At 40.8% G+C, this 26,430-nt stretch overlaps 1 protein-coding gene across 6 annotated transcripts in view; it reads right to left on the bottom strand.

Moving 5' to 3' along the window:
- LOC134207971 (rab11 family-interacting protein 5) overlaps positions 1-25,918 on the bottom strand; it is a 78,633-nt gene extending 52,715 nt beyond the window's left edge. For all 6 annotated transcript variants that reach the window (XM_062684069.1, XM_062684070.1, XM_062684068.1 and 3 more), the window contains exon 1: positions 25,718-25,918. In XM_062684069.1, coding sequence (XP_062540053.1) covers positions 25,718-25,748 — 31 coding nt within the window. In that variant the 5' untranslated portion in view covers positions 25,749-25,918. The remainder of the gene's footprint in view (positions 1-25,717) is intronic.
- Positions 25,919-26,430: the final 512 nt, after the last annotated feature.

Genomic DNA, 26,430 nt, shown 5'->3' with positions numbered 1-26,430 from the left:
TCGTCTGTCACCATTAGTGAATGAGTTCGTGGGAAGTTATCAAGCCGGCTTCGTTGACGGCCGCTCGACAACGGACCAGATCTTTACTGTACGGCAAATCCTTCAAAAATGCCGTGAATACCAGGTTCCAACGCATCATCTGTTCGTTGATTTCAAGGCGGCATACGACAGTATAGACCGCGTAGAGCTATGGAAAATTATGGACGAGAACAGCTTCCCTGGGAAGCTTACCAGATTGATCAAAGCAACGATGGATGGTGTGCAAAACTGTGTGAAGATTTCGGGCGAACACTCCAGCTCGTTCGAATCGCGTCGGGGACTAAGACAAGGTGATGGACTTTCGTGCCTGTTGTTCAACATTGCGCTAGAAGGTGTCATGCGGAGAGCCGGGTGTAACAGCCGGGGTACGATTTTCAACAGATCCAGTCAATTTATTTGTTTCGCGGACGACATGGACATTGTCGGCCGAACATTTGCAAAGGTGGCAGAACTGTACACCCGCCTGAAACGTGAAGCAACAAAAGTTGGACTGGTGGTGAATACGTCAAAGACAAAGTACATGCTTGTGGGCAGAACCGAGCGCGACAGGGCCCGCCTGGGAAGCAGTGTTACGATAGACGGGGATACCTTTGAGCTGGTCGAGGAATTCGTCTACCTCGGATCCTTGCTAACGGCTGATAACAATGTTAGTCGTGAAATATGAAGCCGCATTATCTGGAGAAGCTAGGCTTACTACGGACTCCAGAAGAAACTGCGATCAAAAACGATTCGCCACCGCACCAAATGTGTCATGTACAAGACACTAATAAGACCGGTTGTACTCTACGGACATGAAACATGGACTCTGCTCGAGGAGGACTTGCAAGCACTCGGAGTATTCGAGAGACGGGTGCTCAGGACCATCTTTGGCGGTGTGCAAGAAGACGGTGTATGGCGGCGAAGAATGAACCACGAGCTTGCCCAGCTCTACGGCGAACCCAGTATCCAGAAGGTAGTTAAAGCCGGAAGGGTACGATGGGCAGGGCATGTTGCAAGAATGCCGGACAGCAACCCTGCAAAGATGGTGTTCGCTTCCGATCCGGCAGGTACGAGACGACGTGGAGCGCAGCGAGCGAGATGGGCAGACCAGGTACAAAACGACTTGGCGAGCGTGGGGCGTATTCGAGGATGGAGAGATGCGGCCTCGAACCGTGTATTGTGGCGTCAAATTGTTGATTCAGTGTTATCTGTTTAGATGTAGACTAAATAAATGAATGCATATTATTCGACAATTCGGCCGAACGAAAACAATTTTTTTGTAAAATATCTTGGCTGTGCATATGCACAGCACATGTTTCGAAATGGACAAATTAATATGAAATTTGCGAAAAAGAATCCACGTGTCTTGGAGGGACTCGAACCCTCAATCTCCTACTCTCTAGATAGGCGTGATAACCCCTACACAACAAGACCACTTAAAGGTCACGTTTGCGGAAAAGCTATCAGAATCCGAGTACCAACCTCCACTCTTTTTTGCAAATTAAATATCTTTCGGATGCTTGATTTGTCCTATCTTCACATGTGATTTAATATGATTTCAGTAACATTTGATTCTATGTCAAATAGATTTGAAAAACATTCGAAAAAGACTGGAAATTAAAAAAATCGGTATGTTTTTATCTTCAAACCGTTGTATCTCACAAACAGCTGCACTTAGAAAATAAGTGACGTATACCTTTTCCATTGGAAATTTAACGTACTTTCATAAAATCGAATTGATAAAAATGTAAAAATTATATTTCTACCATTTTTAAAAACCAACTTATTGTAATTTTTTTGTCCATCATTTCTGCAAAATAATACATATTATTATCTACAACAACATGTCAAAAAATAAAAAATATTGAAAAATTCGTTTTGAGAAAATTGAGATTTGAGTTTTATTTTCAATGTTTGAAATTTTTTTCACAATGTATATTTTCAAAAGCTACACCAGAGTTAAAATGGCAAACCAATGATGCAGATAATGTTTTTTGGCCATAAAGGATGTATATTCAAAATTTCAGGGTAATCAAAAAATACAAAATTGAAATCTTGAAAAAAAAATCGTTATTTCACAGAGAATTGCTCCACTCTCGTTGCGACTCTATTGGCTCTATTGACGCTTTCTTACCAAAGCGACAAACTGTCAACTATAGAAATAGTCACATGGCGTTGGTTTGGAGCAGAAGCCACCTTTCAAGCGGTTTAGAAGCCACCTGTCAAGAGGCTTGGAAGCCTCCTTTCAAGAGGCTTAGAAGCCCTCTTTCATGAGGTTTGGAAGCCTCTATTCAAGATGCTTGGGAGCCGCCTTACAAAATTCTTGGAAGTATCCTTTCAAGAGGCTCTGACGCCTATTTTAACCCTTGTGTGGCCGGCTGGGTACCCGGGTACCTTTTTGGAATTCAATTCGCGATATCTAAATGAATTTTCATAGTAGGAGGTTGAAACTCTGTCATATCCACAATAATGACGGCCAAAATCGATTGTACGGGTTAACTGAAATTTTGATTAAGGAGGGGTGGAGGGAGGGGTTCCGACATTTTTTTACCCTTTAAATGGCCGGCAGGGTACCCGGGTACCCACGAAACTAAAATGCCTATATCTTAGGCAATTTTTAACCGTTTTCAACCATTTTGGGCTCATTCGATTAAGAATTTTGTCCTTTATTATGCTGTTTTAGGATTGGACCGATCCGGTCCTTTGGACTACCGGGAAATCCGGATTTCTAGGGACATGTCCTCCATAGATTATACTGATCGTGGATTTCGAAAGGTAAATAGCAATATGGGTATCAAACTTCTTGATATTTCATCAGCAGGTTGATTTTTATTGATGTAGATCCATCAGACGTGCAGATCTTCAATTGGCCATTCCAGAACAGGTTCCTCGAGGGGTCATAGGTGGCCATGGACACTTTTCAAGGGAACATCAACAATATGGGTATCAAACTTCTTGAAATTATTTCTAACGTGTGTTCTTGACCAGTTGAGTTCGGTGTGGCCATATTGGAACAAGTTTCCAGGGTTGGGAGGGGACGGCGGGGTGTTTGGTCAAGGTTGGCCAAAAACATTTCTCATTGGATCCCCAACAATATGGATGTTAAAATTCTTGAAACTTCCACAGCATGCTGTTGTTTATTATCTTGGTTCCAACAGATGTGTGAAAATTTGAGTGGCTATTTCGGAACAGGTTCCCAGTGGGGCCAGAAATGGTCATAAACATTTTTCAATGGAACCTCAACAATATGGGCATCAAACTTCTTGAAATTGCCTCAGCAGTTGTTTCTGATTGTTTTAGTGCCACCATGACTGACTTTATAGTTTCCATTGCAGCAGAACAGGTCCCCGTAGGGTGATATAGTGACCATAAATATTTTTCAATATAAATAAATATAAATAAAAAAATAGAAAGCTGCAGTTTTTTTGTAATCCGTGTGTTGAGAGCCAAATCATTGCAAGGACCACCCTTTGACACCAGAAGGCAACTAAATGGACTGCCGAAAGCTCCGAAACATCCGGAGAAGTTGCCGATTCTGAAAGTTTATCCTAGAAAACTGAGACTTTTTAGAATTTTAGTGTTGTAGCAATGAGCGAACAAAATCAATACAAAGACTACTCATTCATCCCGGATGGCCACTAAGTGGTTTTAGAAAGTTCTGGAACATCAGGAGAAATGACCAGGTTTAGAAGATTATATTTTGAAGTTGCGATTTTTTTTATAAATCTATTATTGGCGTAATGCCAATTCTGGAAATCCTAAAAACTATTACTTGTTGTAGCATTGTGATAGTAAAATCATTGCATGACCAACGCATTGACCAACCATTGGTCATCTGGCGCTGAATGTCCGGAACACCCATAGTAAAAACAAATTCTTGAATATCGTCCTAGAATACAGTGGTTTGTTATGAATGTGAGAGCAAAACTCCGGTAAATGGTCCTCCGGGAACTCCGGAACATTCTGAGAAAAGGGCCAATTTTTAAATTCATCCTCGTAAACCGTACTGTTTCACAAAACGATTTATGCATCAAAATGAGAGCAATATTATTTCAAGAACCAAACGTTGACCCCGGGAAGCCACTAAGTGGTGTTCCAGAAGCTCCGGAATAGCCGTAAAGTAATCAATTCTAGAAACTCGCCCTAGAAAGCTGCGACTTTTTTTTGTAGTTGTGTGCGATCAAAATCAATTCGAGGATCATTCATTGACACCGTGTGGCCGTTAGGTGAGCATCTGGAAGCTCCGGAACTTTCGAAGATGTGCCAATTTTTAAGTCGTCCTAGAAAGTTTTGAGCTTTTAGAAATCGCTTGTTGAGAAATGTGAGAGCATGATTGATGCAAACTAAATGGATAGCCACAATACATCCAATAATGCTGCGACTTTCAATAAAACGTTCGTTCACTTCAAGTGGTGGAATAAAATGGGATAGTTCAAAATCGTCTTATGGCAAGTGAAGACACTCCACTAGAAGCTCTAAACAACCTTTGACTACCGTATTGTGGAGCTCCATAATTGTCAATCTTGGGTGATGGTCCGATTCCACCGCGTGCAGCAACCACGAAGTCGCTGGCCTCTATCCGGATCTCTGGTGAATATTGTTTTTGCTATTCTTTCTTCCGACATTCGCACTAAGTGACCGGCCCTCTGGAGTTTGCCGTATTTTATACGATTCACAATATTTTCTTCTTTATACACTTGATACAGCTCGTGATTTATGCGTCTGCGCCACACATTTTTTTCTAATTTCCCATCGAGAATTGTACGTAGCACTTTTCGCTCGAAAACCCCAAAAGCTTTCCGGTTCACCTCTTTAACCGTAAGGATGTACGAATCAGAGAAAATTTCGTTTCGAATATTCGAGGAAGACCCTATTCGTAGCAGCAATACGTCTTTTCACTTCACAGGAAACGTCATTGTCACATGTTACATGTCATGTGTTCAAAGATAAACAAATTCTTCAACAACTTCCCCATCAAGCACTACCTCAGCACTAACACCAATAGGCCTACCTTTATCTTTACCCGCAACCATGTACTCCGTCTTGGTAGAGCCGATGATTTAGCCTATCTTCGCCTGCTCCCTCTTCATTAGGGCAACAGCCTCCACTACTGCCCTGTGATCGTTACCAATGTAGTCAATGTCATCCGCAAAGATCAGGAGCATATGCGACCATATGATGATAGTGCCCTTCTTCTGCACACCAGATCTCCTAATCACCCCATCGAGTGCAATATTTACAATAAATTTGAGAGCGCATCACTCTGCTTCAATCTCTCCACGGTCACAAACGCGGTTGATACGTCGTCTGCAACCCGAATACTTTATTTCGAGCCATCAAGCGTTGCACGTATCATCGTAATCAGATTTGCCGGAGAATCGTGTTCAGACATTATCTGCCATAGCTAATTTCTTTTCACTGAATCGTACGCTACTTTGAAATCAATTGACAGATGGTGAGTCTGCAAGTTGTACTCCCGAAATTCATAAAGGATCATCTTCAGGCTAAACATCTCATCCGTCGACATCTCATCGGCCTTCACGGCCAGACAGGTAAATTTTGAACTGGAACGACGAAACTGATTAGACTAGCCAGTTTCTTCATCTACTGAGGGAGCGCATCTAGTTACCGATTTTTGTTTCAGGTCCGTCTTGGAGGCAGAGGTCCGTCTTGGTTAACGAACTGTCAATGTTATAGATAGAAAGCAACTGATGGAATTTCTAATTGGATGTAGGAAACGAGCTCTTTAGCTCATTTCCAATTCTAGCAGAAATGGCTAGAATAGTCAAGTTGAAGGTATAGGAAAAGAAATGGAAATGGTATGGAAGTCCATTTCCAGTTCTAGCGATTGCTAGAGATAAATTTAAAGAAAAATTCAAAGTACGAGAATGGAACGGACTGGATTGATCTCACGACCTCCTGCGTATGAGGCAGAAGCAGTAGCCTTGTGACTACCAAGCCCGTTCTCTTCTCCTTCTTTTTTTACTTTGTTACAAAAAAATTGTTCACGATTACGCAACTGTTGAAAACAAAATGTAAGAAATGACGATTGCTTCGGGAATTCCGGTATTTCAGGAGGATTTCTTGGTGGCCACTCGGGATCAATGAATGATATTCGCAATCTCGCGCTTAGAATCATAAGGGCGTAACTGTATTAATGGATTTATCTTAGACAGTTACGCCCCTATGATTCTAAGCGCGAGCAAAGACTCTGCTACTATACTGCTATTACAAACGATTTTCGAAAGTTTCTAGAACGAACTGCAATAATTGACTACTGCTCCGGATGCCTCTGCACTTCTGGAGCACCATTTGGGGACCACCAGGTAGCCCTTGCATTAATTTTGCTCTCACAACAAATGACGAATTTCAAGAATTAACCACTGCTCTGGATGATTCGGAGCTTCCCAAGGATAACTTAGTGTCCACCTGGAGTCAATTAATGGCCCTGGACATTACTTTACAACGGATTGTTTATAAGAAAAGGCGCAAATTTCTAGAACAAACTTTTGTAGTATCAGATAGAGGCCACCTAGGATCGAAGAGTAGTGCATGTATTGGTTTTGATGTAACAATGTTATAACAAACGGTTTATGAAAAGTCACATCTGTTTAGAAGAATTTCTGGAATCAATCATATCTCCGAGTGTCCGGAATCTTATGGTGGGTCTCCTGCTGGTCAGCCGGCGTCAATGAGTGGTCCTTGCATTTATTTAGCACTCACATTGCTAGATAAATTGATTTAAAACAATGAGCTCTGAAAATGTTAATGAACATTCCTCAGGGAACCTATTCCGGAATTGGAGATCCGGGGTGAACTTGTTTGATGAACCTAAATAGATCAGAAATAAACGCTTGAGACAATTTCAAGAAGTTTGACACCCATATTGTTGGGGTTCCAATGAGAAATAATTTTGACCAACCCCTGCTCCCGAGGAACCTGTTCCAGAATGGCCACTCCTAAGTCAACTTGTCTGGTGAGCCTAGGATCATTAAGGACATACGCAAAAGTTAATTTCATGAAGTTTGATACCCATATTGTTGATGTTCCATTGAACAATGTTCATGGCCACCTATGATCCCTCGAGGAACCTGTTCTGGAATGGCCATGGCCAATCAAAAATCTGCACCTCTGATGGACCCAAATTGATAAGAAATAATCTACTGATGAAATTTCTACAAGTTTGATACCCATATAGCTGATTAGCTATCGAAATCCACGATCAGTATCATCTATGCAGGACATGTCCCTGGAAATCCGGATTTTCCAGGAATTTAATTGACCGGATCGGTTCATCCTTGTAACATCTTTATAGAAGAGAAAATTCTGAATCGAATAAGCCCAAAATTGTTGAAATCGGTTGTAAATTTCCAGAGATATAAGCATTTTAGTTTCGTGGGTACCCGGGTACCCTGCCGGCCTGTTAAGGGTGTTTTTTTTGCCGGTCACACAACGGTTAAAGAGGCTCGGAAGCCTCATTTCAAACGGCTCGGAAGCCTTCTGTAAAGAGGTTTTGAAGCCTCCTTTCAAAAGGCTTGGAAGCCGCCTTTCAAAAGACTCAGAAGCTTTCTTTCAAGAGGCTCTGAAGCCTCCTTTCAAGAGGTTCGGAAGCCTCCTTTCAATAGGCTCGGAAGCCGCCTTTCAAATGGCTTGGAAGCCTCCTTTCAAGAGGCTCGGAAACCTCCTTTCATGAGGTTTGGAAGCTTCTATTCAAGAGGCTTGGAAGCCGCATTACAAAAAAGTTTAGAAGCCTCCTTTCAAGAGGTTCTGACGCCTCCTTTCAAGAGGCTCGAAAGCCGCCTTTCAAGCGGCTCGGAAGCCGCCTTTCAAGCGGCTCGGAAGCCTCCTGTCAAGAGGTTTGAAAGCCTCCTTTCAAGATGCTCGGGAGCCTCGTTTAAAAAGGTTCGGAAGCCTCCTTTCAAGAGGCTCAGAAGGCTCCTTTCAAAATGCTTGGAAGCCTCCTTTCAAAAGGCTCTGACGCCTCCTTTCAAGAGGCTCGGAAGCCTCATTTCAAGAGGCTCGGAAGCCTAATTTCAAGAGGCTCGGAAGCCTCCTTTCAAGAGGCTCGGAAGCTTTCTTTCAAGAGGCTCTCTTTTCAAGATGCTCGGAAGCCTCCTTCAAAAAAGCTAGGAAGTCTCCTCTCGAGAGGCTAGGAAGTAGGATGGTTCAAAAAATCGATTTTGTTTCACAGTGCTTATCTGATTCTGTATCATGTTCTGAGTGTCCTCTGAAAATTTGAGCTCATTTGGATTAAAACTGATTTAGCACAAGCCGTTTCAAGTTCCCATGCAAATTAGTATGGGGAAATTAATTATACTGTTAATGACGCTTCCCCATTCAGCGCATGTTAAAAGAAAACCTACATAGCTAAAAGGAATACTCAAGACTCAACAGCTAATATATATTATTTTAACACTATGATGCATATAAAGATAACAAGGAAACTAATTTGGAAGATGTAAAAAAGGAATTAATGTCTATCTAAGGTGTAACGAAAAGGCTATATGAGGGTTTATGAAACATTGTAATCTTTTATTGTAAAACTGTTAATAAAAAATAATGCTTCTTATCGCTAAATACACGCCAGAATCAAGAGGATTGAATGTTGATTCAGGAAGTGGGAACACACTCATTATGATATGTGGGTGTAACCATGCGGGACTTATTGTACACGACTATGGCTTCGGAATACATGCGTTTATAAGAGTTACAATGGAGCTGTCATCTTGTAGCTTCCGAATCAAAGGTTCTTGAAATTATATAAATATTTAATAAAATAGTTATAAAGATATTTTTTTATATGTGGGAATTGTTCTTCAGGAAACTGAAGAATTTCTCCTGGAATGCTCCATGAAATTCCTATTGCAATCTCTTTCGTATTTCAGTCTATTGTTGCACAACTTTATTTGAAAATTGTTTAGAAATTCTAAAATATTTTCCTCTAAAAATTCCTAATGAACTTCATTTGAAAAAACCTTCTTGTTTTAGAATTTCTCCTAGATTTGTTTAATACTCTTTTAGGAATTCCTGTAAGAATTTCCCCAAGAAATCCATCAAAAATTTATCCGAAAATCCTTCTCTATTGCGATTTTCTTCAGGAATTACTTTAGGAAATTCTCCTACAAATTCTGTGGGACCTCCTTCGAATACTCCCACAAAAACTCCTTCGGAAATTCTTCCTGAAAAATGAACACCCCGGAGCAGTTCTCGAAGGAATTGTCAGCAGAATAGCTTGGAAAACTTCTGTGGGAATTACGAAACGAAATCCTGGGGAATTCTCGGAGAAATTTTCGGGGGAGCTTATTATTTCTGGAGAAATTCTTGAAGTAGTTTCCGGGGAATTTTTTTACGGAATTTTTGGGAGAATTCATGGAGGAATTTCTAGAAGAAAATGAGGAAGAGTTTCTAGAAGAATTCCCGGGGTTAAGGCAGGGCTTTCTGGATGTTATTTTTTTGTTGAAGTTTTAAGGAAAGTACCAGCAGAAATTTTGTGTATTCCAGCAGGATCTTCCGGGAGAATTTCTTTATTAATTTCCTGAGGTATTTCAAGGGGAATTTTTACAGGTAATTCCGAAAGAAATTTGACGAAATTTTCGGAAGAATATCTGGAGAAATAGCCAGATTAATTTGTAGACGAATTGCTCAAGGAATGGAGAATTCCCGTAGAAAAACACCTAAACACTTTCCCGGGAAAGTTCTTGGAGGAAATTTCGGAAGAATTCCCGGGGCGTGGGTGGCAGGTACCTTTTTTTGGATACTTTATTAACGTGATTTTGTATCTTAAAAATAAGTTCATCATGAAGGAATTCTGAGAACTGTTGGAGGAACTTCCGGAGGAATACCTTGAGGAACTTCCGTAGGAATTCCTTGAGGAACGTTCGAAGAAATTCCTTGAGGAACTTCCAGAGGAATTTCTGGAGGATCTTCCGGAACAATTTCTGGAAGACCTGGAGGAATTCCTGGTGGAACATCCGGATAAATTCCGAAAAATTTATAATGCACGAAATTGATTCGCTTGCTGGAAATGATTTTTTTGTCCCAGCAAGTGAAAAGATTGGAACTAAACTTACTATAAAATGAATTAAACAATTGAATCATTTGTTTGAGAAACTGCATATATCCATTTTACAGAATTTCGAGAAAACAACAAACAACTGTTTTTGAACAATTTGGCACAGAATCTTTCGATTTACTCGACACAGATCAATAGTTTTTGGCAAAACTCAACACCCTGGGGCACTTCCAGTGCAAAAACTGTAAGCAGTACTCCATAATTGCTCTTCAAAGTGCGTGGACATATGTAGTTTCTCAAACAAACGAAGCAAATTTCATACATTCCTGAACAACAAATTTGTTTTCGTATTTTTTGCCAGAATACGTATTTTTGGACGAGGATTCAGAATATATAAACATCTTATACAATTTAAATCATTGCTGATAATACTCTTATAGTATGTACTACAGAGTCTGGCAATTGATGGGCTACATTAGAACAATAAACAGATAAATTGATCAGAACAAAAATATTTCATTTCAATTTCATGAGCTTAATCGATTGTCGCAGACGATCGAAGAACGTATCGTACAAGGCCCGCTTTTGTGTTATTTTACCAAATTCCACCAGATGTTTTATGGCAGACGCGTCCTTCAACATTCTCCAGACAGTGAAATTCATGAAGTTCAGGTACGGCGAACTAGTTGACCGCTCTTAGCCTTAGCTCGAAATGAACCCTGAAAGCCCCTTAGTTGAGCTTTCTTCACTTTTTGAACCAGCGTCCAATTTTGTCGTAAGACCCAACCCTTGGTATCAAAATGACGACGTGCCCACGGCTCGACGACGTTTTGTAGGACTAGTTCCTGATAGATACGTGTTTTGTTTTATATTATTTTTACTAACTTACGTAGCAGTTCAATTGCCTGACCCTCATCAGCTGTTTCAGATGTTTCTTGAATTATTTAAAATAATAGTATAATTTTTAAAGTTTTGTTACTAAATTAATTATAAACTCTCGATGGTGTTTAAATCACATGTGACATTATTACGTATCACAGAAAGGACCACCATCCAAGTTCCATGCCATAGTGGCTTTTTGAATGGATTTTCCTGTGCTCCATACGGGAAAATCCCGTACCATAAACTCAGACTAACCTGGTGATTTAAAATAAACGTGAGGGGCTTTGATTGGTAAAATATTAGCTCAAAGACACTCCAGTGAAACGAATGCTGTAAAAATCCATGGACCTAAATAGGAAACATGTGAGGACTTTCTGTAAGAAATTAATTCGTACGAGTTTCCACGCATTGGAGTTGAGAAACAAAAGGCAAATGGAATAAAACTACGTCTACTAACAGGCTATTCCCGAAATCCTTTTATTAAGTTGTGTTCATTTTAAAAGCAAAGTATCATGAGATAGTCAAAAAGCCGCTTGGTGCGGTTTAGATGCACCACCGGCCATGTACTTCCGTGATTTCCGTGACATGTACACTCAACTTTTACCAGTCGGCCAATCCCACTTTCGAAATCGCGAATTTTATCAGTTAATAGTCGATGTCTATGATATGCTGACTCAGTGTTTACTACTTTTACCAGCACCCCCGCAGTTCCAAAACAGTTCAGTCATCTCCTGCGCGGGATGGCAACCGAAACGAACGGCGAGCCTCTCTGGTGACTGGTACTGTCTGCATTCAAGGCCGCCTTCGTTCACTTGGGGTCGGAGGAACTGTGCGCCGATGTTTTCTCATTAGACATTCCGAGCCGCTTGCTGCGATGATTGCTGTTCGATTCGATGGATGGATGACGGTTCAAGGCGGCAAACGTGTTTGCTCGGAACGGAACGCAATGTTTGCGATTTTTCCTTTTTATTGTTTCTCAATGCAGCCGGATCGAACCAAGAACGGCTCCGCCGCTTGTTGAAATTTATTGCCCTTCAATGAGGTGCGTTCGGAAGGGGCGAAAAGTGCCATAAATGATCACGCTAGTGATCGCTTGATTGAAACAATTTTATTATAGAATTTATCAAATATTGACCAATAATTGCACATACACATTTTGCAATTTAGGTTGTTCCAGAAGTTCGTGATCTAGTTGAAAAAATGTGTTTTGTTTAGTTTGAGTCATCCATGCCGTGATGAATCTAATTCACCTAGAGAGAGTACGTCGATTTGAAACAAGAAGAGTGAACGTTTACACTGTCGATCAATGATACCGTTACGATTTCTCTCTGCCTGCATTTCATCGTATCGTTAAACCAATGCTGAATACTAAATAGCAAAAACCGGCGATCAGCCACATTCACGCCAAACCCCGATTAGGCCATTATGCTTGCTATTCGATTCGGTGGAAGAGAAAAATGGAGACTGTTGTACTAAAACGCTGCTCAATGTTGGGCGCCAATTTGTCGTTCATACCAATTTCCGTTGCATTGGGGGGACAAAAACAAGGAAGACGCGGTGGTAATTCGTTTCTAACTGTTACTTGATCTTGTTCACGGAAACTGTCACACTTTTCCCTATTATAACTCATTCCGCAGAACATTAATATCGAATAAAAACGTCTTCCAGCTGGCTTTGGGGACAAATGTTTTGTGAAATATAATAGTTGATCAGGATTAGAGTTAGAGTTAGAACTTGAAAGGTATAACCCCGAAAAGTATGTTTTCAGACCATTGTCGGAAACTACACGTATGTTTGCCAAGCAAATGCGACTCAATCAGCGTCAATTTGCCGCGTAGAGACTGTAAAGGGTGTTTTCGATAATAATGGCAAACACATATTTTTTTATTTATTTATTTATTTATTTATTGCTTTCCATTAACTTAAGACAATGTCTTTTATGTTTAAGATTTATGATGGTAACATGAAGTGCGTCGTTTAGAAGATTTGAAAATGAGTTACTTCTTTAATTATCTTAACGGGTTCAATTCACTAGCTGATAAACTGCTTTCTTGAATGCTGATATCGAAACGAGATTTTGTACACTTGATTGTAAACTGTTCCAATTCGTGAATTCAAAACTCTTTGTTGATCATGTTATTCATTATTGAATTATCTGATTGCCAGAGAATTATGAATTATCTCCCAATTTCAAGCCTGCACGGTGGGCCTGGCCATTTTAATATTTGTGTCATATTTATGATATGCTGTAAATATTAATGCTGACAAGAAAATGCTCGGAAACACAACCGACATTTCCAGGATGCTTTTCCATACTGGCTGTGCATGTGCTAAGACAAGACAAGACAAGAACGTAGAACATTCGGAGATCGCGTCCAGACGTGTTTTCTTCAGTAAGCAGAACGATCGGCCGGTCATTGAAATTTTGTTCTGCTTTGTGCGGTAAGCAGAACGATCGGCCGATAACCGAAATTTTGTTCTGCTTCGTGCGTGTGTGTAAATTAATTAAAAGTAAAAGTTTAAATCGCGTCTAGACATGGCTTCTTCAGTAAGCAGAACGATCGGCCGGTCATCATAGTTTTATTCTGCTTTGTGCGGTGAGCAGAACGATCAGCCGATCACCGAAATTCTGTTCTGCTGTTAGTATTGTTTTTATCGATCAAACTACACGTTATACACGGCATACCGTTTACCAAAACGAACCCTGCCACACTTCCTACCCCATATATCCAACATCCCAGTGATCTCTCGTGGAAGTGCAGATGACTCGTCGGCTTCTATCAAAGCGAGTATCACGTCAACAATTTCCTACCTATTCCCTAATTGACCTGCATTCGGACACGGCCGGCGCTGGTATTGCTTATTTTTGGGTCACCAGTTCTTACACATTGAAGATGATGTTAGTCCCAAACTTCATCTTTTGGTTCTCTGTGTAATTACAGCTGACCTGGCAATAACGGAGTAGCAACCGTGGGCGGTCAATCATGCTCATGCTCATGCTCACTTGATTGTAAACTGTTCCAATTATAAATTTTACTCATCAAAATCAAACCGATTATCGGATTTTCTTGAAATTTTCAGGAAATGAAAAACTTTCAATCTGTCATGACTTACATTTGTTTTATTCAATTTCATTACCCATCCCGAATGCGCGCACATTCCTTTTCACTCCACCCACCAAATTTTGTGCAATCGATTTGCCCAATGTTTTTGTTGTTTTTACCCAAATTTTCTTTAACTCCAGCTCTATTTTACTAAGTTTGGGATGTTTGCGAAGTTTTGTCGTCACCATTGCCCAGAATTTTTCAATTGGACGAAGTTCCGGTTAATTTGGTAGGTTCATATATTTTGGTAAAAAATTAACTCCGTTAGCTTATACTCCAACACGTTTTAAGCGTAGTGGCAGGGCGCCAGATCAGGCCAAAACAGAGTTGATACTTTGTGTTTTCTTATGAAAATAGTAAAAGACGCTTCTCAACTCTTCGGTGTAAATCGTACCGCTGATTGATCCGGAAGTAGTGAAGGGAGCGCTTACTTCACGACATTCGCAAATTATCTGCCTTCTTTGCAAATTTTGATAATTTTTTCGTTCGGAAATCCTCCGGAATATCGAACTTAGACTTGGCGACGAAATATTCTTGCCCAGGATGTTGACGGAAGTCAGCCTTGACGTAGGTTTCATCATCCATCTCGAAGCAACACGATTTGGTGAACAACTTCGTGTAAAGTTTCCGGGCGCGGGTTTTTGCAGTGGCGTTTCGCCTTTCATTTCGGTTTAAGGCTTTTTTACCTTGTAAACATATAAGCTAGCACGCATCGTGGTTTTCTGCACAAAACCAACCGACACCTTGGACTTGTTAGCGACATCTCGGATGGACACGTTTTGAAACTTCTTGAGTTGTTGTACCACTCCTAATTATTGTATTGTCCATTGGACATTCACTTCCTTCATTTGAACACTCAGACGCTCCTTAAAGGTTCTCATTACACGAGATACAGTTGAATTTGCAATCCCAAGCTTGTTAGCGATCGATCGGTGGGATGCCTCCGGATTTTGATGGTAGATGCACAAATATTTTTCCCTGGCAATTTCTTGTTCTGACGACATGATCGGAACCACTGTATGAATAATTATGAAATTCTGTAGATGTAAACAATATACGTGAGTCCATTGTGTCAATTTGTCCGTGTCGTGATTCCAATGATCGTTGCATTGTTCGGTTGCCTTTTATCCGGGTAACGTTGGAGGAATGCCTCCGAGAAGAACAAGTTGTCAGTCGTCATCAGAGGCAGCCGTGACGGTAAGGCGCGTACCCCAAACGCCACCGTATGGGCTGCGGATCCGGCGACTGACGAGGGTTTGGTGGAGGGGCTGGGAATCGAACCCATGACCATCCGCTTGTAAGGCGAACGTGTAGCCAACTACGCTACGGGACCCCCAAGCAACAAGTTGGTTAATTAATCCTCTACCACATACAAACAGACATAACACATTGAACATTTACTCATCAAATTAATCGTCGTTCAAACACTAACGACATCTGTTGATTTCAGTTAGTTGGGCAAATCACGAACCAGATGGCAGTAGTGAGCAAACGTCAAACTCGAGCAAAAACGATGCGCGCGCCACGAGTGATCGATTGGCCAACTAATGATTATTTGAATTGACCAGTAAATCAGTAAACGATGGAAATTTGACGAGTGTTATGTCTGTTTGTCTGTGCCTCTACCATTGAGGGTATTTCTTCGGAGCAAACCTTTATAATATCAATGTTTAACTAGTTTTAAACTATTTCATTCTATTTCACTTTCTTTGAACTATAATTACCGTGTCGTATCCATAATTAGCGATTTGTCACACTCACGGTGAATAACCAATTATAATTATTATAATAATTTGTGATTACTAACTTCGAGTTTTCTCCTTTCTCTAACTTTTGGAATTGTGTTTTTGTTTTTTCATCTCTCTTTTCCTATCCTTTGAAGCAGTCCACCAACAATAGCGTCTCGTATTAGACCGGCATTAGAGCCAAACCGTGTGGCCATACTAGTAGATTTCGGTACACCCCAGCCCGAGACTCCGTTTCCGGTTTTACCAGGAATCTCGCTAGGTTAGCCACTGCTCTTCTAAACACTCCTTCAGTAGTTCGAATCATCACCTGCCGGACGATTCCGTCTGCTCCTTCAATAACTGCTTCGAACACTCCGCGGGTCCAGTTCTTCCGCCGGCTTCCGTCCACCAGGTCTCCAACAGTCAACTTTCTTTGCTCCTCGTTCCACTTTACCTTTCGATTGATACCTGGTAAGTACTCCTTGCACCATCTCTGCCACATCTTGTCAGCCAAATACTGCGACCGCTTGTAAAGATTCCGTAACATCTCTGACTGATCGACGCCTTCGACTATTTGATCTGCTTCTCTGACCACGCCCCGCAATAAAATATTTGGCCCAATTGCCTCGACTCCTGAGCTTTGTGATGAATATGTTAACGGACGGGTATTGATCATATCCTCTGCCTCGGATAAAGTGGTCAGAAGTATCTCGTCCGTCAACTGCCTACCGTCATCTATTGTCTTCATTGCTTCTTCACCGATCTCACCATTCTGTCCCACGCTCCGCCCATACGAAAGGTCCCGGGAGGAATGAAATTCCACTTGATTGTCGAACTTGAGACGTTTTCCGCACAATCCAGTGAGATCTTGTTTGTCACCTTCTTGATTTCCTTATATGCACCTCTGAAATTCGTCCCATTGTCTGAGAAGAACTCGTTTAGCGAGCCTCTTTTACAAATAAACCGCCTGATCGCCATCAGGCACGATTCTGTGGTTAAACTAGGCACTACCTCAAGGTGAACTGCGTGAACAATGCAACCCATCTTTTTATGCTTTTCCGGCCGACTGTTACCTGTATAGGGCCCAAATAATCGACTCCGACTGAACAAAAGGGCCGCATTTGCGGCGTTACACGTGGGATTGGAAGCGGAATTTTAGGCCCACTTCTGTTGACACGACACCAAAAGCAATGTTTTACAACTGCCGCCTATTACCACTCGGAGTTTTGGGATGTAGAACCGCTGACGTAACTCATTGAACACTGTCTCCCGACTTGCATGGCCAAATTTTTCGTGGTAGCTTTGTATAATCTTGTGGGTTATTTCGTGTTGACGCGGAAGAATGATTGGAAACCTTTTGTCGAAGGAAATCGCTTCTGATAACGCCAATCTTCCATCCATTCTGATGACGCCGTCGGCATCAATTATCGGACGTAGCTGGAAAAGCCAACTTGATTTAGCAATTGAAGCGTTTGAGTTATAATCTCTTCTGGCCTCCAACACCTTCACCACCTCCGGAAAACTGTCCTGTTGTGCTTGTTTCAGCAAGATTGTTTCCCCTGCTTGGAGCTCTTCTTGGCACAATGGGCTCAGTATGAAACATTCTTCTGAACTGTCGGCTTTTGACACCAAAATTGGTTCGTTATTCATCTTTCTCCGACAATTGACGATAAATCGAACAACGAAGGCAGCAATCCGGACCAACTTATTCCAGCGTGACGTCGCGTGGACGTTAATCAACGAATTGAGGATCTCTGTTTTGTAAAACAGCATGCGAGCCTTCATTTCTTCGGGAACTTCCACACTTGCACTGACTTGTTCCGGCCACTTGTACTCCGGCTGGTATAGAAAAGATGGTCCATTAAACCATGGCACTATGGGGCGGCTCCATACAAAGTGGTGGCCAAACATATTTTTTTTGTTTTTCCGCATATTTATGCATTTTCATCGCATCCGGAAGGTGTAACTAGTATTTAACCCAGTAATGAGCTACGTATTCCTAAACAATAAACTTGAACGATTGTTTTTAATTTTAGGGGCAGTTCAAATGCAAATTAAAACTAGAATAAGGTTGCTATGTATAAGATTAAACAGGAGAAGTGGAGGTGGAAGACCCCCCTAACCAAGATTTGACCCCTTCCCCATTTTTTTAACAATGTCGTATAAGAGTATTCTTTTATCAATCAGGTATTTTGGTGAAGAATTATTTGTCTTCCGAACCTCCCCCTCCCCCCACACAAAGTTATCTGCCCCCCCCCCTATGGAAATATTTTTTTCCTATCAAAAAAATCAATCAAACTAGTCGAAAGGATTATTTTTTAATATGTTTCCGTTACTTTTACTGAACATATATCAACATCTTTAACAAAGTTGATGATTTGTCTCCATTTTTCATACTGCAGGGATGAATATAAAGGAGCTGTTCCGATCTCCATCTCATTGAATATATATTTATCTCATCGCGAAACAAAGAAATACGGCATCAATTTAGTCGCTTCTTTTTGTCAACATGCGTGTTCACTGCTGCAAAAAATCACAAAAATAAGAAATAAATTTCATTGCTTTGTACAAAATAAAACCTTATTTTTATTGATAAATTGTCATAATAAATTTTAATTATTAACTTTCTCTTAAAACTAAATCAAATTGACAAGCAATTCTACTCATTTTCTACATTTTCATCGAGAGCAAAATCATCATCAAGTTGTTCAACATCATCCATTAATTCGTGTTTACATTTTCAGAGCTGTAAAGCTCTTCGAATACTAAAAGTGATTTTACAACATCTGGATATTCATGTGATACTTTCTTTCGCATTCTGCTACCTAGATTTATTGAACTTATCAAAGGATCAGATGAGTTCATAGCTCGAATAAAGACGTCATGTAGATTATCAACTCGTGACCTTTTTCTAGCATGATGGGTACGACATTTTTTTAATAGTTTATGTTGGCATTCTGCTGCTTCTTCAGCTAACATGCTAACATGTACTTCTCAAAGCGCTCTTGTTTGCGGTGAGCCTTTTGCCACGCATTGTAAAAATGTTGTGCTACGTATTGCAACTTTTTAAATAGTCTTTCTTCTTTGACAAGATCAATATTATATTTTGTTTTGATGTATTCAAATGCTTTTGTTGCATTGACTATTTGAGATTTTTTTGGATCAAAAAGTAACACGATGCTGCTATGTTCCATATTATCACAAACAATTCTTTTCAGATTTTATTCCATTAAATAACTACACAATGTACCCGTTGTTAGCGTTAAAGCTGAAAACAAACTCATGATTTGAAAATGTTTCCCCCGTTCTTTTTCATGCAAGTAGGTTAGGGTGGCTCAAAAAACACTTTCAAATTTTTTGATGGGCCGCCCTCTTATTCGGTTCTATTTGATGTCCTGATGCTCTGGACAAAATTTCAGCCAAATCGGTCAACGTTTGGGCAGTGCTAAACTCGTTGGTAGTTTATATGGAAAAATGTATGCAGAAACATCCAAAAACAGTGATTTGCAGTTGGATGGCACAATTTACGATCAAGAACCATGATACTCATTCAGTTCTTCTAAAATAAAATACAGAATGTTATGCTGAAAACCGCGAGAAGATTAGAGATTATTACGCAAAGATACACAGAAAGAACAAACATTATTTTATCAAATATATTGAACTTTCTTCTTAAGAAGTGATATTTTTTCTTTAAAATAAAAGTAAAAACTTTGAAATCTAAAGTAAAGTGTTTAATTCAAAAATATTTTTTGTCGGGTCTGGGTGTCAACTTTGAAATTAGTCTCATGAAAACAAAAGTTTTTAAACTTTTATTTTCAAAACACACAATGTTTAAAAAAATGCGCCGTGACAGATTACCACGAAACAAAAAGAAGTTATACGATTGGTTCTGTGATTGTTTGGAGTTGCAATCACTTGTTACAGATTTAATTGCAGTGATTTATGAGGTGAGTAACATTAGTAACAGTTTAACGATCATATAATCGATTGCTATTAATTATATTTATAGCTACGGCAAAACATAATTTCTTTATGCATTATTTTTCATTGTCACTTTTGTATTTGTCCCCCAGATGTTGAGCCGGAACAATCAAAACTGGCTAGGATCTATGATACCCCATCATTTGCGATAATGGCCTTGGACACATCGCTTCATGGAGTTATTTCCTTTTGGGCGGAACACAGATGAGTGGTAAGTACATACAAATGTTACGGCCAAAACGAATCGCTCAATATCCTATTATTTTACGATCAGATGACGCCATTTGGAACCCCAAGGGACAGTTTCTGATGAACTCGACCAAGTCGTTGACAGCAGGTGCCGTCGGTTCAACATGAAAGGATGGATCAAGCGATATACCTATCACCGTCGGATCGAGAGGTCTGGTCTACTAGAACAACCAAAAAAGGCTTCTCCCGAAAAAAACATAATCGCAACCCGCTGTTTATGTGAAAGAAGATTTCAATTAATCAAATTTGTTTAATAAAACGTGTCTTGGTTTAAAAAATTTCTCTTGATTTTATGATTCTGAAAAGAAATCCTATCAATATACTGTCATTTGAAACAAAACTAAAACTTTAACCTCAACAGTGTACCTTTTTTTTATTTGACAGTTTTACAAATTGTTTTGGAAAGTTCAAACTTTTAAGTCTAGAACAGCGGATAGCTAATTTACTCTTGATTGAACCAAAAGTTGACGGACTTTCATTCTGAAAATATGCAACTCTCTACGAAAAAGAACCAACGAAACTTTTTATTTTAACCAACGGAATTTTTATTATTAATAATGATTTTTCTTTCTGTGTATTAGCATTTTACTGGAGTGTTGTAGGGGTGAATTTATTTCTTTTCAAAGGTAAAAGAAACGAAATTTGCTCAAACCCCACTGCAGAGAAATGCTAATAACTTAGCCGGGCAAACTCGAATCTTCTCGCGGTTTTCTGCATAACATTCTGTATTAAATTCTCCAAGATCTGAATGAGTATCATAGTTCTTCATCGTAAGTTGTGTAGTCCAGCTGCAATTTACTGTTTTTGGATGTTTCTGCATACATTTTTCCATATAAACTTCCAACGAGTTTAGCACCGCCCAAACGTTGACCGATTTGGCTGAAATTTTGTCCAGAGCGTCAGGGCATCAAATAGAACCGAATAAGAGGTCGGCCTATCAAAAAAATTGAACAAAGTTTTTCCCATACTAATTTGAGCCACTCTAAAGTAGGTAGATAATATTTATTAGGAAAATAAATATACCTGAGTATAGTTGGTACAAATTGTAAAATGGCACATGAACAGAGAATTATAAACAAGGTTATCGTGAAACCATTGAAAACTTTTTAGTCCAGTTGGGTAGATCAAGTTTCTATATGGAATGATAATTTTCGGTTTGTTTTTACCCATTTTCACAAAAATAATAATAAAGTGGGTAACATTTTTAAGACTAAATTTGACATTTAACAGTTCCACATTTAAAACAGTACGATTTTTTTTTGTTTGTGCTCGATAATTGTTATTAACAAAAAAATCCATTTTTTTCGACTTCGTGCCAAAATGACGCTCATCCGCAGCTATGCGCAGCTGGATTCTCGTTCCGCAGATAGTATAGACCCCAAACTAAACTGTGGTGGTGGTCTCTTGAGACTGCTCGGCCCTGCTTGTTAGATATAGTCCAACTTGAACAAAAAACACATTTTTTTTCAATAATTACCCATTTTTGACTATTTTTTATCAACCGTGTAAGCTCAACAGCATACCCATTTTAAAGCTTAGACAATTATCTTTCCAACGGTGTATTAATTTCCAAAATTGGACCGTTATTCGCTAAGAAAATTGCATTTGTTTGAGATGCATTTTTTTTACAATTTTCACAATTTTCCTAAGTTTGATGTCTGTGGCACAATGAGTTTTCATCACAGAGGGCTGAAATTTTGGAAATCTAGGTTTGAATTATCCTTCTTACAAGACACGTCATTCAAAGCAAGTCAATTTTTCGATTTAGGCCACCACTTTCTCCATAGTGCATGGACTGCTGGACACCAAAGGTTGTCCTGATCCCCACTGCGTAACGACGTCAGCAATGTTATTATCCAATGGAACGTATCTCCAATCGCTTGCGTTTGTTGGTTCCACAATTTCACCAATTCTGAAGTTTGTTTGTACTTGTGCTGGTTAGAACGTATCCAGCTTAGAACCGTTTGGGAATCGCTCCACAACACTTGTCTCACTATGGGAAGCGAATGGTTGATTTTGACAGTGTGTAGCATTCTAGCTCAAAGTACAGCCGCCATGAGTTCAAGACGCAGAATTGATTGGAGCTACCTTTGACCGAGACATGACGAGCGAGCACCTCACATTTCCATCGATCACCACTCGAAAGTAGGCAGCGCAACCATAAGCATGGATGCTGGCATCTGTAAAGATGTGAAGACCCACTGAAGACGAACAGATTCCAGTGAAATAACAGCGGGGTATACGTATTTTTGTGACCAACGGCAGAAGTCCGATCCAGCGATCCCATTTTGCGAGAGCATCATTATCTATCTCCTCGTCCCATTCGCATCCGGTTCGCGACAATTGTTGAACAAATATTTTCTCTTTGGATCGTAAAGGAAGTGAGCCCCATTACGCTGCTTAGGACGATCCTCTTCGTCGGGCGTATATCGTCCAGAAGGTAAGGCTTCACGTTTTGCCGATGTTCCATTGAGAAGGAAAACATGCTTAGGATCCTAGACTATACCAAGCACCCTTTCGGACTGATTCTCCTTGTCTTGGTTAAAATGTACGGATTGCGACGTTTTCACTTCACCTAGCTCATTTAGAAATACACCAGAGTTGGAAACCCAGTTCCTTATTTCAAAGCCATCCTTTGCATGGATCAACCGAACCTCTCTCGCTCTGTTGATGGCTTCCTCGACTGTTTCTACGCTATCGAAATAGTCGTCGACATAATGATTTTCAATTATAGCAGCCGCAGCCTCAGAGAACTCCATCGCATTCCGGTTTTTCACGAACTGTGCTTGACTCGGAGAACACCCTTTCTGGATCCAAACGTAGCGACATCCATGACGTATACATTCGGAGCTTGATTTAAAGAGTTTCTGAAAAGAAACAACTGGGTTTTCTTGTCAGTTGGTCTTATTAACAGCTGGTGGTACATCTCACGTGTATTACCACCGAAGACTATTGGGCGTTCACGAAAGCGATTGATAACACTGGGAAGAGAAGTGAGTAAGTCAGGACCTGTGAGTAGCTGAGTATTCAGGGACACGCCATCGCTGCCGCATCCCACACCAATCGCACTTTTCCTGGCTTTTTCGGGTGCAATACTACGTTTATTGGAAGAAACCAAGATGAATCCTGGTCAAACGATGACAACTATTCCGGTGTCTGCTGGTACTCCTCAATTTGCTTATGTACATTGGCGAGCAACTCTGGCGCATTTCCTAATTTGTGCTCTAACTGCTTCATTCGACGCAATGCCATTGGGTAGCTATTTGGATACTTCGGGTTATCCATTTTCCACAGCATACCGACCTCGAAACGATCGCCGATACGAATTGTTGTTCGCTCCAGAATCTCGCGAGCTCGTTTTTCATCTTTCGACTCATGTGGCACTGCCACTACGGACTCCTCAAGTGTGTAGTGCTGCCGTAATAGTTCATGCAGCTGTTCATTGCAGGTGATGTGCGACGAAATTCCGCTCTACTGACGGCTTTTAGTAGTGCCCAACCGAGCTTAGACCGGACAGCAATTGGTTCTCCCAGATGACCAACCTTAGCTTCTAATGGCACGATAGCGTATAGGTTGTTCAGTCCAATAAGCATTCCAGGTCGCTGACTTGAATACGACGAAAGGGGAACATTGCGAAGATGCCGGTAAACTTCTCTCATTTCGGTGGCATCAATGAATTGCTTGGGTAGAAGAAGCTGTTCCACCGTCTGCACAGATTTCAGAAGTAGTTTCCCTTCACTGCCTGAGGAGCAAACTGACAGGTTCATCCTAGTCGAATTTCTCTCATTTCGCGTATCATCAGCGGTCCAGGTGATCGTGAGGGGCTCATGAACTCCTTCTACGCCTAATCGATCGGTTAATGACCGCTCCACCAACGTAATTGATGCCCGTTCGTCCAAAAATGCCAGTGTTTTCACCACGCGATTGCCGCAGTGCAAAGTAACTGGAATCATCCGAAATAGGATCGCTCCTTGCACTTGGAAATCCGCAGCCTCGAGGTGGTCGCATAGCTGTTCAACTGCGTTTCCAAATGGAATGAACGTGTCCAGTCTTTCAGATCTCGGGGGCTCCAAACGGCTAACCTTCTCCAGGTGGTATTGTAAAAGCTGCTCCGGTCGGTCATAGAGTTGCCGCAGTTTCCCTATCACCTTGGGAACCGATTTCGGTAGGAGTAGTTGTCCTCTAACACTCTCAAGTGCTGGACCTTTCAGACATTCTTGCAATCGAACAAGGTTTTCGATGCTGCTGTATCCGCAAGCTTCGTTTGAGGCCTCGTAACTGCCGATGAAGAGCGGCCACTCCTCGGGTTTTCCACTGAACATTGGGAGTTTCCTGGAAATGCCATTTCGCGCTGCAATTTGTGCTTTCGCAGGTCCCGACATTTGTCGCCCCAGCCCGTGTGCTACAAATTTGCCAACTTGTTTCGTAATTTTCTTCTTCGATTTTTCTTCTTCCTCGGAGCTATAATCCTCGGACTCCTCATCGTACCCTCCGATTTCTTCGTCTTCTTCAGAGTAATATAAATCTTCGCACTCTTCATCTGAACATTTGGCTCCATTATTTTCTTCTTCTTCTTCTCTCTGCTTCTATTCGATCCACCTAGTTTCTCCTGCAAAGCTAGAGTGTTCTAAGGCGATTTATTGAATCATGTTCCTTCTCAAATACTTTCTTATTCGTTCCAGTTGCATCTAATTTTACCTTAACGTCGGCCATCTTCATCTGGTATTGCTCCCGCATCATACTCATTTTGTCTATATGATCTTGTTGTTCCTGAAGCGTCAGGTCCTGTAGCCGTTCCTCCTGTGCCATTTCTCGTTTCCGCATTTCTGTTTTTATTTGCACGATAACATGGAATATATTTGTTTCCTGCAGCAGCATGATATTTTGGGAAGATTGATCATGTGAAGTAAATAAAATTGTACCATTTTGGTACAGATTTATCATGTTAAAGCCCAGTTCTAGTCATTGCAAAAAATAATAGCGTGTGCAACTCGTTGCAAAACTCGATTTTTTCAGCACTCGTAGTATTTATACAATTAACAATTAACGTACAACTCGTGCTGAAAAAATCATCTTTTTGCAACTAGTTGCACAAACTACTATTGCGGTATTTTATAGAACATAGCTTCCCAAAGTTGGGGGGTCGCGACCCCTCTTCCATAAGATTTACACAGGCTGGGGTGTCGCGACCCACCACCCACGATCCTATTTCGGATGATTCCAGTTACTTTGCACTGCGGCAATCGCGTGGTGAAAACACTGGCATTTTTGGACGAACGGGCATCAATCACGTTGGTGGAGCGGTCACTATGCTATAGAATCAATAGCAGCTTTGATTCCGATTAAATGTATCAACACAATTAAATAAAATCATCGTCGTAGAGTAAATCATACTGCGACAATGTTTATTCGAATTATTTGTATTTAAAAAAACAAATTGGCATTCAATAAGCTTTCAAAAATATAAAGATAGGCAATGTAAGAATGAGTTGGGAGTCAAGTTTTAGCTTGTGACTGCTCCAAAGTTCTGATTAATAAACACGAAACAGCAGATTTTTAGTAGTCATGATCAGAGAAAGAGTGTTTCTGTCGTACGCTTTTTTTGTACAAGATTGTATTAATTAAATTCCAGATAAACCAAAATAAAACAACAGACGAATTGTAAAACCACAGCCCATACATGCCTTCGCGATAAACGCTGCATGATATTTGCTACATAAATGACTAATCAAATTACTCACCAGTCACTTGGATATGTGTTGGATCCCACATCTCGTTTGGGGGGAATGTGTTCTTGGCAGTGCTTCAGTAACCTCCGGGTCGTTTCTCTCTTACAAATACCGCTACCTTACTCGATCACCAATCATTCACAATTTCTTCACAAAAGCACTTGCCAAATTTTCAAATTCAGCCAACATCTGCCCATTCACCAAAAAAATAATCGACGCTGACGACGTTGCAGTCAGCCACCCAGACGGATTGCGCACAGCGATAAGTTTCACTCGCCTGGTGCCTAGCAGCCGAGGGACTAGGAAAATACGATGGACGATTTCCTCCGCGCGCCGTTCACTCTTTGCCAAATGGTCAGTCAACCATTCAGCCTTCCCGTTTCACTTAGTGGCCTCTCCTCTAGAAAATGTAATTCGTTCACACTTCCCCCCAGTAACCCCACCATCCAACTTCCCAATACAAATTCCTCCAAGATCAGGTGTGTCTTCGCTGGCCCCAGCCCTCCTCGGATTCAACACAACATTCTAATGATCGGATCACGGAACGGATTCTTCCACTGCTGATCTCCGGATGAAATCGCGATACGATGAATGGTGGAATTAGCGAAAGCAAATAATATGACTCATCGAATGAAGGAATTCGGACGGTGGCGAAAAACAATGGAATTCAATATCACGGGACCACCAAACGGAGAAACAGAACGCGAACGGAACGAGGTGACGAA

The sequence above is a fragment of the Armigeres subalbatus genome, chromosome 1 (assembly GCF_024139115.2).
Source record: "Armigeres subalbatus isolate Guangzhou_Male chromosome 1, GZ_Asu_2, whole genome shotgun sequence".
NCBI lineage: Eukaryota > Metazoa > Arthropoda > Insecta > Diptera > Culicidae > Armigeres > Armigeres subalbatus.
Note: the sequence above shows the minus strand (reverse complement) of the source record. Positions and strands in the feature narration are given on the sequence as shown.